The following is a 13,567-nucleotide window of genomic DNA, read 5'->3' as shown; positions in this document are numbered from 1 at the left end:
CCTGATCGTGAGACCACGATCTTCTCAGAACGATCGTACGAATTTACCATCAACTAAAAAGACCAATTTACCAGGAAAACAAAGGGGAGCTGCCTGCTTGGCCCTGCAAACATAGAGAGATTGCACTGGGACCGACAAAGATTTTTTGACCTGGCCGATCAATTTCCCGACAGATGTCGGCCGAAAAATCGTAAGATGTACGATCGTGCGAATACCACTAACCGCACGATAATTTCGAAGGATTGGTCTGGCTTCCCAAAAATCGGTCGTTCGGCAAGAAGAATCGTCGCGTCTATGGGGACCTTAACTTGTGACCCTTAAATCATTGAACTTAAATCATTTAGTTAAAGGGGTCCCCCAAATGTTTTTCCCATGACCTCTAAAGAGAGCCCAGACTGAAGCTTTAACTGTCCCTGAGTTCAGCAACAAGTAAAATATTAATGAGACCTCTTTTTTCCCTTGGAGAACATTGCAAGGAATATATTTATTTTCCGGTTTGCATTCAGGGGCACAGCCAGTTCACAAATAAATCGGATCACTGGCTCATTGTGGCGCTGTGCTTCACTAGCATTAAATTGCTTCTGCTGGTCTGAACAGAACATTTGAGCGCCGCTCGCAGGGGCATCTCACCCATGAAGATTTCCCTGGCACAGGAGACAGAATACAGCGCCGGGAGCTTTTCAGGACTTGTGATTCGTGCCTTTCTGTTGGTGTCTGTAAGAGTTGCTGCCCCTGCGGGTTGGTCTATTTACATTGATTTATTTGGGTTGAAATCCGATAATTAAAGCCCAAGGGTATCAGGTACCAGCTTGTCAGAAGGAAGATAAAAACATAATAGTGACCATAAAAAACATCTGCTCCACTTTGACACTTGCTCCAACATTGTAACCCCTTCCTGGCACTTCTAGGGCAGAATAGACAGGATACTTACCCGCTGGTAATCATGCAAACTTGGGGTTACTAAGAAGGCACAAAGTCCATTTCTTAGCACTATCTTTCCCAAAATGTAGCTCTCCATGTATATAGCCATCTGCTTTCAGGTTGTGGGTGCAAACCCAGCATCCGTCCTCACTCAGGAGCCACATACTTGGAATTGTCACATCCTTGTAATGTTTGTCTGCTTACTTGTTTGCTATCAGGGGCAGCCTCAATAAAAATCACAGGTATCTTTGCTGCAATAACTCTCAGCCACCACCTCCCAGTCACCTTGCAGTTGGGCAGGCAGCCGACCAGTCTCACTGGTGATGGAGTTCCAGTCCTCCACTCCTGGCTGAGTTCAGAAGGGGCAGCTCCCCTTGCTCTCCTGTAGTCTTCTAATGATGATTCAATACATTTCAACACCAATACCATTGAGTACCTTCTTTCTCAGATGCCCCCAGGGGCTCCTGGCATCCACTAAATTAAAGGTAGGGACTATCTCGCTTATAAATAAGAACATAGAGTGGTGTCTGTTTAGCTGTTTATATTCTTTGCACTTCTGCTTCTGACTCCTCAAACAATGTAACAAGACAACTGAATAAAAAATTTGGAGGACAACTGGCTTATTCTACATTGTTCCTAGAGTCAGATAAAATGAAAAAATGTAATCCAATATTCAAGGTGCCATTTGTCTGATTTTCGCCCATTTCAGGATTTGACGATCTGACAACATGCGCTGTCCCTGAGGTGCCAGAAAATGGATACAGGACGCAGAGCATGGGGATTTTCTTTGAAAATGCTGTCGTCCGGTTCCACTGCAAGAGCGGGTACAAGCTCAAGGGCCCCTCGAAGAAGATGTGCGTGCAGCTGTACAATGGGTCTCTTGCCTGGAAGCCCAGCGACACACCAGTGTGCCTACAGGAAGGTAAGGCTTTAGCCCATCCTTTAAAGACAGATGTTCTTAGGGATTTGTGCTTCGTCCGTCTCCCACTTGTGTTATCAGCCGTACGGATTGGCTTTTTTATTATTCTGTTATTATTTACCAGCATTTTAAATGGGCCCAGATTTGCCGCTCCTGTGTAGTATAAGGTACATGTGCTGTTAGTTCATGATATATATAGAGAGTACGCTTTCCCCAAGGCAAGCTCAGGAACATTAGCTTTTCTATTGAGCTTCCCCAGTGGCACATGTTAAAAATGGATAATCGGAAATGTTCTTAAAGAGCAGCTAATGCCTGAAACTAGCCTGGGTCTGTAGCACAGAGCTGCTTTATCATCCAGCAAGCACAGCTGCCCTAGGGCTTACAAGCAACTGCTTTCCAACATGGACCCCGACTAGGGTTGCCACCTTTTCCGTAAAAAAATACCGGCCTTCCTATAAATTTATCGCTTTTTCCTATTAATAACATTGGGATCAGCCATCATTTTTACCAGCCAGGCCGGTAAAATACCGGTCAGATGGCACTGGCAACCCTAACCCTGACTGATCCTTCATGTCCTAAATATCACCCATACCTGATTACTTACAGTATATTGTCTAGTAAGGACAGAGCATCACCCGTTTTGGGCTCCATCTGTACAGAGCTTTCAATCCCAGCATTTCTGGGAGTTGAATCCCCAAAGATTCCCTGTGCCTGCTCTCAAGATTATGTATGTGACGAGCTTCCAAAAGTTCCAACTTTGAAAGATCTCCGGGGGGTTGACTCATTTCAGAAGCTCCCAGGTGGGGAACTGATAACGTTGAAATGCAGGGAAGGATCTTTTTCTATTTCACATCGGTTTACGCGCAGAGGGAGCGGCGCATTTGATCTTGAAGTGAGATTCGTGGATGGAAAGTCAAACAGTGGGAATAAATTATAGGAAGATGAGACGCAGTGACCTTGTGGGCGACAGTCGGAATACATCAGTGGGAGCAGATTGTTTCTGTAAAGGACCCATAAATAATAAGAAAGAAGTAGGATGACAGCAGGAGCAGCACTGTGCTTTCCTACTTGTTTAATGAACAGAACAGGTGGGCAACGGGACATGTTGGATCTGTGGAAAACAAAAGCTAATATTTAAAGGGTAACTAAAGCCTTCTGTCTAATAGCTAACATCTTTCAGTGCTCAGAAATAGGCAGAAATGGTTCTTACTGGCCTTTTTCTTGGCAGCCCGTCAGCCTACGTACAAGACCAACTTTTCTGACTGTCCTATGATAAGGCTTATTCACATATCAATGGGGCGGAGTGGAAAATCCCATTGGCCATTGATTTTAGTTAGATGTCCACTTGGTAATGTACTACAGTCAGGCCCGGACTGGCAATCTGTGGGTTCTGGCAAATGCCAGAGGGGCTGCTATAAGGTGCCATAGAAAGTCAGTATTTAGTGGGCTGGTGGGGGCTGTTTGGGCCTCTGTGTGGGTTTATTGGGCCTCTGTGTACCTGAAATGCCAGGGCCTATTTTAATTCTCAGTCCGGACCTGACTACAGAGTAGTTTACTCACCAGATGCATTAGATACAGGTAGATGACCATCCAGTCATAGGTTAATCACACCACACAGTACCCCTGTACCAGATATAGGAAAGGAAATGTATTGTACCCTAAATCTCTTCTCAATGAAATGAAATGACAGGTGACCTGAAATGCACTCAAAATCACAGTTCCCCCATAGCTCAACCATGCCCCTCATCCCTAATCTTCCAGTGGCCCCCCTGCTGCCCAGGGGGTCCACTGAGAGTTGCAGGGTCTGCTCCCTCTATAGTTAAAGGGGTTGTTCACCTTTAAAGTAACTTTCAGTATGATACAGAGAGTGATATTCTGAGACAATTTGCAATTGGTTTTCATTTTTTATTATTTGTGGTGTTTGAGTTATTTAGCTTTTTATTTAGCAGCTCCCCAGTTTGCAATTTCAACCATCTGGTTGCTAGGGTCCATATTACCCTAGCAGCCATGCACTGATTGGGATAAGAGACTGGAATATTAATAAGAGAGGCCTGAATACAAAGATGAGTAATAAAAAAGTAGTAATAACAATAAATGTGTAGCCTTACAGAGCATTTGTTTAATTGATGGAGTCAGTGACCCCCATTTGAAAGCTGGAAAGAGTCAGAAGAAGAAGGTGAATAATTCAAAAACTGTAAAAGACAAATAATGAAGACCAATTAAGTTACTTAGAATTGGCCATTCTATAACATACTAAAAGTTAACTTAAAGGTCAAACACCCCTTTAAGCCTAGATGTCTCCAGGGTATTCTAACCCTATGCTGTTCCTTCATAGTGGAGCACAGAGCTGCTCATACTAACTACCCTAACAACCTCACAATTCTATAGTGTCTTATGGCAGGAGCTAGACTTAGTACACTCAGTAAATCACAGGTTCCCTTTCCCCAGTTCCAGTAAGTTATTTTCCTTAGCTGTGGGTAAAAGATCCTCTCCCACTGAGGACTCTTGGTTTTTGCAGAAACCAGCCTCTCTGTAGACTGATGTCCAAAGAGATAGAACTATGGCATCCCTTCAATATGATAAACTATGGAATACCTATAACATGTCTGGGCCAGTTGGGACACGTCTATGTTGAAAACGAGCAAATCCTTCCTCTGTTCCTTCTTGGACCATGGCTAATGCATTAGTGTTCCTTGCCTATAATTCACAACCATGATTTATTTCAGTGCATGGGGATACCAGTGGGCATGGGGTGTGTTCATCTGCAATAAATGCCCATTGTCAGCTTGTACTCATCCACCTTACTCTGTGCCAAAGGGCAATTCCATCCCTAAAGTCGCCTCCTGCCTGAGCCAACTTTCTCAATGCCGCCCTCCAGACTTACCTTTACATCTCAATATCAGACCTTCTAGAAGGAGGAGATGCATCGGTTTACAAGTGTGGGCACCATCAGCCTGCCAACAAAACAATTTTTGTCTCTTTTATATTTTTTATTGTGTTTACAGAATAAACAGCAGATTTTGACAAAAGCTGTACAATTAATCCCACCTATTCAGTTTCTGAGCAAAAGTCATTGAAAGACAAAAGATATTGATATTAAACGGCGATGCCACCTATACATTTTACCAAATTTAAAAGATCGGTAAACTAGAACTAAATCTAACAACCTAACTGCGTAACAACGCTCAGTGAATACTTAACAAGGATCTTAAGCGATACATTCATACAGCCAGGAATGAAATGTTATTCCAGCAAAATTATTCAGGGATGGAGGGAATTGAATGTAGAAAACTCTACAAAAAAAGTAAGTCCGAGTCCTGCACACCATTTAGTGTAACCCAATGTTTTCAAATAATGTGTATTGTTATACTCAGCCGAAGGCCACATGCAAGGACACTTGTTTTAATGGAATCTCTGGGCCTTAAAAAACAGCATCATGTAGGGAAACAGATTGTTTAAATGTGAATCATAGAAGCGAGGAGGCAGTCAATATGTTAGCTCGGCAGGGAAAAATCATGTTACGTATGTCTAGTGACTGTATCCAGGACAGGTCAATGCCAGCTCACTGCACTCATAAGCACACTCTATAGGGGAAACGCACAGCTCCTCAAACTGACGCAGCCTTGCAAATATGGCTGTCCGTTAAAAAATGGCACTGGTCTGTCTTATGAACCCATAACATACTTGTGTATACTGTATAGGATTGCCACCTGACATAGCAAGTAGAACACTTGCCAAGTCCAATATTACAAATTGACGCGCTCTCCATCTGTCCGTGTGTCATTATACTGTCCCCTTGCTTCACTGCTCTGACCGTTTACCCCACCACCACCACCCCTTTATCATGACACGTCCCCCCAAATGCCTGGTAAGAACTGTATAGAAAGGGTTTGACCCTATTTGTGACTAGTGTGCAAAATAGCAATTGATTTTGCAGTTGAGTTTGTGTTTTTAAATAGGCCTTAACATATTTAAAGATCCTTGGGAAAAATAAAAAGAAGAAAAAGAACTCTTAAATCCCAACAAAAAACAAGATCTTAGTAGTTACACTCGAGGGCTGACAACGGTCAGAAGGTCAGTGCTCGAAATTTATAAGAAAATATAGAAAAGTACCTCGACTGTCACGTCTTAATTAATATCCAGCGATTAATCAAAATCCCTAAATTAAATAATAAACTTAATTAAATTGCAAGGTGTGCCTGGTCAATTAATTAATCGACAATTCATTTCTACCCAGTTCATGCATATAAATATAAAGTGCCAATTAGTGCATCGTGTCCAATAAGTGTTTAACCAATTATAACTAATCAATTCATTAATAATTCATGATTAGGCCCAACTAGAAAAGGTTAAAAAATATTTTTTTTAAAAAGGACCAAAATTCATCTAGGAGGTGCAATTGATTAGTAAAGTGCTTAAAGTTGATTAAATAAATAATTTGTACCAGGACCATACATTGGATTAGATTACAAAGGTGCTATGCATTCAAAAATTGCCAGATAGTTAAATTAATTAAAAAGATCCAGATAGATTAAAAAAAAATGACCAAAATTGAGTAAGGGCTAAACAAATGCTACAGTCTTACAGAATAGAGAGAAGATATAATGAAACAGGAGAAGGTGGAGCTGTCCCAAAGCTAGATGCCTGTTATTTTCTAAGACTGGGACACCACAAAGGAGAAGGCAGGACATGGTAACCGAGACTGTGGCCTTGGTATATTAGCTTGCCCTGATCTTGGAGAGACTAGGCTAACCCTAATAAGCCACAAATCACTGGCCCCTTGGAATGAAAAGAAGATTGTTAGAGATTGAAGGAGACTGTAGCAATGTTGAATAGATCCAAACCAATTAAAAATAACCAAAGAAAAGTGTTAAAAAACCGAAGTAATCAGAGACTCGCCAACGCGCGTTTCCCTTTATAGCTTTCTCAAGATCAAGATCTCAAGATCCATTATAACTAGAGCTTGTGTTGAAGATGTATTCAACCTAACTTTTCTTAGTTATTTATTGCAATAAACAGTGCAAACAGAGCAACTGAGAAGCAAAAGAAACCGTGTAAAAAGAGTCTCCCTGACAGTTAAATCCCATGTGTAATGAACTCCTCCTTATCTGTAAGCCTGACACACAAGCAGCCAGTAAGGAAAGGGAGGGGCTGATTATGCAGAGCACAAAATCTCTCTCTATCAACTACCTCTGCGCCTCCCAGAGGGGTTGGGATTAAAACAAACCATATTCCGTAGCTCTTTGTAATAAAACAATATTTTGTCTTTTTTTTTAAATCATAGAATGGACATCATCACTACTATACTGAGACCCTACAGCAATTGCAAACAGGTGATAGTGTTGGTGGCATCTGTATTTGCGAGGAATGAGAAACACTAAGAATAGTAAATATAAATGGAAGAATAGGACTATAATAAAGCAGCACATAGAGCTCTGCAAGGCACATGTACTGTATGAGTGATTGCTATCGGAGCAGGGATATGACCTTGGCATGTATATAAAACCTGCAATGCTGCAGAAGGAATAAAAGAGACCCTTCAGCGACACAGAAAGGGAAGAAAACTGTGGAGCTAAATGTTCTACAATGTGACAGAAGGGAATATTTCAGCTATTCGCTAGTTTCATACCTGTTTTTTTAGTGGAAGGACATTGGCACTGGGCACATGAAACCAATTGGGCACCTTAAGGGAGGGGGAAGCCTAGATGAAAGCACAAAATACAGACTTTATTAGGTAACAGATATTTTTAGATGTTAAGATATTTGTTAGATTATATTTTCTTCAAAAAAGGTGTTCAGTCTGGAGCCCACCAGCAGATGCTGAACACTAGGTTGGACCTGCTTGCTAGAGGTACCAGAGGTTCTCCAACCCTAGTGGGTCCCAACTGAGGCCACAGTTATAATGTTGCCCCAGCTAACATAGCTCTCCACCCCCCCCCCCCAGTGGGCCATAATCGTTAGCCCACCAGAATCCTGGTCCTCGTGTGGTGGGCCCTATCAATAAGGAAAAAAAAACAAATGTTTCATACACACATGGTCACACCCCTCATCTATCTCAACCATGTCCTATTCTGCATTCCTAGATGTAAAAAATTATCTACCCAAATCCTGCTCTACAGGTGCTGTTGAGGGACAAACGCTTGTTTGTAGTCTAATATCTTTCAAGTATCCAAACCTTATTTACTTTCATTATGAACATTACAATACCACCCAATATGAGCCCTAGAATGCCCAGTCCAACTCTGTATGGGCCTTTATTGTCAAGAATGTTCCCTTATGGAGAGCTCCAAGATGGAGGTGCCCATGGCCGCATAGTGACGTAATCTCTAGATGATGCCAAAGACACAGGTTCAATGCTGAATATAAGTCTTTCTTGCTAAAGTTCTTGGGTGCTCCTATATTGCTATTTTGCTTCAATCCATTGGTTCATGACCTTGACTATGACTTTGATACTCGCTGTCTCCCCTTATTTTTTGCCTGGAAAATTACTACAAACGTTCTTAACTCTTCGGATGCCACTGTAACGTTATAATTATCCTCGAGTCAGGTGGAACCTAGGGAAATTACTAACATCCCTTAGTCTGAACACTTGGTCCCTACTTCTTGGGCAGGTGCACTCAGGACTGTTATCCTTAATAATCTCCTCGGTGGTGCTTCAGGCTGCTCATATAGCTAGCCCTGATCTTATCTATCACAACTAGTGTGATCTAACAGAGTGCTAACACTTACTAGGCCTTACTTAACCTAGGTTTCAACTTTGTTTCACCTGCCTGCTCAGATGGAATCATTTTAGGACTGCCAGGGCATGTTGCTGCTCTGGCCTGCATTCTTTAGAACACTTTAGGACACTCATTGAACTACAGGGGCATAGCTAGATGCGGGATCAGGAAACAGTTCTCCCTCCTAACTGTATATTACGACCCAGTTTAGGAGTCTATAACCCCAGGGGATCACCTGTTAAATAATAACTGATTGATAATTTACCAGTCCCCTACACCATAAATTGGACTTTTCTTCATAGAACTTCTTCCTTGGTTCCGACCAACTATAGCTGTTAGACCCTGACATCTATACCCCGAAATAGGGCTGTCCAACAAAGGGCCAAGGCATATTATTGCTTCCAGTTTGACTATACACATTACAGACTTCCTTCCTTTAATATCATTATAATATAACCAGGCCTTCAGACATGTCTCAGATAAGCAGCTCACACAACACACTCATGAGTTGGACAGCAGTGCTCTAACGCTACATAAAAAGAAAATCGATGACTGTCCCATGCCTGAAATGCACCAGGTTCCCTGTAACTGTCACCCTGATGGCAGCCCTGCATGTGCCTGTAAGCTGGCACCTTTCTCATTATGAGTATATGTTACCAGTCATTAGCATTACCTCTGCGGTTGCCTGAATTAGCCATGCTTCAAGAATGTACTTAGGTGGGAGATGGACTGAAAATATGGCCTGCAGAGGAACGGCCGTGGCACTAATAATGATCTGTCGGCAGCAGATTTCCATGGGGGACCACTCAGCCGGCGCGGTTTCGAGCACATCTGGTGCTGTTATTAACAGTTAGCAGCCCTGATTACTGAAGCAGAGTGGGAATCACATCATCATAAATGCAACGTGCAGCAATAAATGTGCTTACTGCAAAAATATAACAGCCATCATCAGGCCGCTTCCTTCAGCAATAACTCTTCTGAAATGCTTTCACGTTTAAAGGGACACCATCATTTATTAGCCTACTTAGCAGCTGTGCCCTGTAGTTATACAACCTTAAATGTTTTTTGAGCCAATAGCTTCTTTTTAAACCACGTTAAATGTTGCTATAATCCCTTTGATATATCTCTAGTGTTTGCTATTCCTTATGAGCCTATCAGGTCAGTAAAACATTCGCTATTTAACTTATGGCTTGGGTGTTATAAAGCAACCAACCAACTGGGGATGGCTCTAAATATTATAGAATTATAGTTCAACTACTGCCCAACAAGAACAATTGTGCACAACTCTTACCATTGTAATTGTCTAGATGTGTCTAGATTTACAGCAGCCCACCAATACTAAGATACATCCTCTATTTGCGGTGCACTATTTGCAATGCACATGGTCGGTAAATATGGAGCTAAAGTCATTTCCCGTTGTGCAGTGTGAGTATGTGGACAGGAGGAAGATGGTCAGGCTGAAGAAATGGGCTTCTTTTTAAACCACGTTAAATGTTGCTATAATCCCTTTGATATATCTCTAGTGTTTGCTATTCCTTATGAGCCTATCAGGTCAGTAAAACATTCGCTATTTAACTTATGGCTTGGGTGTTATAAAGCAACCAACCAACTGGGGATGGCTCTAAATATTATAGAATTATAGTTCAACTACTGCCCAACAAGAACAATTGTGCACAACTCTTACCATTGTAATTGTCTAGATGTGTCTAGATTTACAGCAGCCCACCAATACCAAGATACATCCTCTATTTGCGGTGCACCTTTTGCAATGCACATGGTCGGTAAATATGGAGCTAAAGTCATTTCCCGTTGTGCAGTGTGAGTATGTGGACAGGAGGAAGATGGTCAGGCTGAAGAAATGGGCTTCATTGAAGACAAGATGGAGAGGCTTCAGCGAGCATTTAATTCTCTCTCATTGGGCTGCTGTGCCTTTAGACATGAACTCTATAACAAGGGTAAAACAGAGACAAATATTTATGTTAGGCTTTAATTACACAAAGTATATTGCGGGTCATTGAATTGGATACTGACACTAGGAAGTTACCGCCTAATCTACATATTTAATTCATTATATTGAATTAAACCCCATCAAGCTGGAAGTCTTCTCATTGTATTTATTACCCTATAACGCACAGGGAATGAATGGTCTCTTCTTTCACCCATCTATAATATCACAGCTATTGAGAAGGACTGACCTTGCACTGGGCTGATTAGTTGTGTGAGTGCTGTCGGCCCTCTCTATTTCTCCTGATTTCACGCCGTGCCCTTCTCTGCCCTAGTGACGGGTATCCAGCAGTGCCCTGTGCACTTCCTAATCAATTTCCATTTAATGAATCTAAGGCAGCAGTAAAAGACACCCAGCTCTTTAATAAGCTGCTGATGTTTCAGTACAGGCTGACAGCTATTGCCATTTTGAATGGGGATCGAGAGAATAGCACTGCATAGGCCACGGCGCAGGCCTTCATTCTGTGAAATCCCCTTTGGGTGCAGAACCCATCAGCCTCTGGATCAGGTCTTCTCCCAAATGAATCCCAAAAGACCACTCATTTGAATTTTAAAGGCTACAGCAGCTCCAGTATACCCCCTATTGGAACATGGGCAAGTTTAATTATGAAATATGGATGCTGTTAGTTATTTCTTGTGCTAAACAACAAATTGAAGCCACTTTCACTTGCCAATTTGCTTAGTCACTGTTGCCAGAGGAGTAGGTAGTAAAATGAATTACCAGTCCTTGATAAGCTCTCTTTTGAATGAGTTGCTCCTCCTAGATTGCAGATTAGAGAAGAGAGGAGTCTGTTTATACAGAGCTTGTTATCTCCTTGAACCAGTTTACCAGAGGAGCTGTACTACTTTATAATAGCAATACAATAGGTGTATACTGCCCCTTAAAGGAACACTAGAAAAAATAGGCTTTGCTGTCAGTGCAGACCCAGAGGACAGATTGAGATCAGCTAAGACGACTTGTATTTCCATTGGGTGAAGAGCACATATTTATGCTTGGCCAGTAAAGTATTGATAATCCAAATAATCAGTGAAATAGACAGTGAAAGGGTTAAATGGGCACTACAGGCTTCTTTTAAAGTAAAACCAATGTATTAATTTTATACCTAAAGTTTATATTCATCACAGAGAGAGAGGAGCAGCTTCAGTTTAATAGAAGACCGAATAAATTAAAGGCAGGATTTAACACTGACCTTGGATTCATGTCCCAGCTATGATTAATAGCAAATCTGCTCACACGGATCTCCTTGGGTCATCGCCCTCTGGAATTTCATTCCAATTCTAACTCAACACGCCCTCGATTTTTCCCATTATTTTTATATTGGACATTGCTAAATGTGCGCTTTCATCATCCCATTGACACGTGCTGCTATAAATTGTCCCATTTGTTAAATATCGGATTGATGAATGGACCCCAGTCTTTATATGCTTTACCCTCGATGCAGCATTTCCCCCCGGAATTCCAGTGTAGTTGTGCCAGGCTCGAGAAATAGCATAGGATTCCTATGACTATGAAGATTTTCATTCATCCGGGTCATGAAATATCTGGTATAGGTAAATCTAAAAACAACTGAGTAATCAATGAAGACGTTTCACTACTCATCCGAGCAGCTTCTTCAGTTCAACTGACTGGTGTGGGAAGTTCTCGGCATATAAACTCTTCCACTAATACAATCACAATGGCACATTGTAACTCTTCAAAGAGGTGACATCTGAAGAAATTCACAGAGGTGTTGATTCTGTGTGGTTACTGTGATAGGATTATCCAATGTGTCCTGCAACTCCTAGATACAGGTGTTACTTGTGAGAGTTGCATGAACAGAGGCAATTCATGTCAAGGTGGAGAAACCATCCCTGAACAGAGGCGGGGGCCTTCGACACCACCTGTCTGCAACATACAATGTCCCCCCTGCCGGACTCAGATGGGTATATCAAAGTAAAAGTAACTTATTCCTAATATCAGAGCACCACAGAAAACTCTCACTGGGCACAGTGTCCACTCATTGGACACAGATTTGAAAATAAATTGACATGAAAGACTCATTTACCAAAGGGTTTTCTCTTTCTTTCTTTCTTTCTTTCTTTCTTTCTTTCTTTCTTTCTTTCTTTCTTTCTTTCTTTCTTTCTTTCTTTCTTTCTTTCTTTCTTTCTTTCTTTCTTTCTTTCTTTCTTTCTTTCTTTCTTTCTTTCTTTCCTTCCTTCCTTCCTTCCTTCCTTCCTTCCTTCCCTCCCTCCCAAGGTTCCACCAGTTTGTGCCACTGATTGCCCATTTCCCCACAGAATCTAATTAACACTTTATAAATACTTTATAAATAATTGATCACTGCTTTGTAATAAGCTATTTTCCATCCTTCGATGTGTTACTGCCCAATATCAGTATCGATCATGTGTCTAATGGTGTAACGGCAGGTTTGACCTACTCCTGAGTACCCTACTGTTTGTTCCTTCTCATTCATAAGCTGGATACCTGATTAAATGGTTAACCCAGTTTTTACTAGACGGTTTAGGAGGCTGGTAGCAAAACAAATCCTTTGGTGACAGCAATGCTGGAAGTAACTGGGGCAACTTCAGGAGGGCTGAGGTGCTATGAAGCTGAAAGCCACATTGGGCACATGTGTAATTTAATGCTGGGGAGGGAGTCTAAACTTTGGGGGGGTTAAAGGACTGCAGTATTGGGCTGTGTACAGCACACTATTATATCTGGACCTCTTTGTACAAAATATCACCAGCTGCCAATGAGCAAGTAGAGCGTCCACACAAGCAGCCGCAATAACAAGCAAGGGCTTCCAAAATCAATCTTTATTGAGGCATATTAAATGCAGGTAATGTAAGGCAGAGACCTCAGCTCAATATGCTCTGCAGCCTCCAGCCGCTCTGTCACAACCACAAATTAAATAAAATACACAAAAAGTTTTCTTTATAAATGAAGCAATCGTCTGATTAGTTGCGCTGCTGTCACTTTGTCATTCAGAGCCAGGCTGCCCTCATTTACTCTCTGCATTTGTTC

The 13,567-nt window shown here is 41.7% G+C and overlaps 1 protein-coding gene across 2 annotated transcripts in view; it reads left to right on the top strand.

Annotated features, from left to right (window-relative positions):
- LOC108716094 (sushi domain-containing protein 4) overlaps positions 1–13,567 on the top strand; it is an 81,775-nt gene that overhangs the window by 44,249 nt on the left and 23,959 nt on the right. For both annotated transcript variants that reach the window (XM_041562566.1, XM_041562565.1), the window contains exon 3: positions 1,631–1,843. In XM_041562566.1, coding sequence (XP_041418500.1) covers positions 1,631–1,843 — 213 coding nt within the window. The remainder of the gene's footprint in view (positions 1–1,630; positions 1,844–13,567) is intronic.

Source organism: Xenopus laevis, chromosome 5L (genome assembly GCF_017654675.1).
Source record: "Xenopus laevis strain J_2021 chromosome 5L, Xenopus_laevis_v10.1, whole genome shotgun sequence".
Lineage (NCBI taxonomy): Eukaryota > Metazoa > Chordata > Amphibia > Anura > Pipidae > Xenopus > Xenopus laevis.
This window is presented reverse-complemented; position numbering and strand designations above follow the sequence as displayed.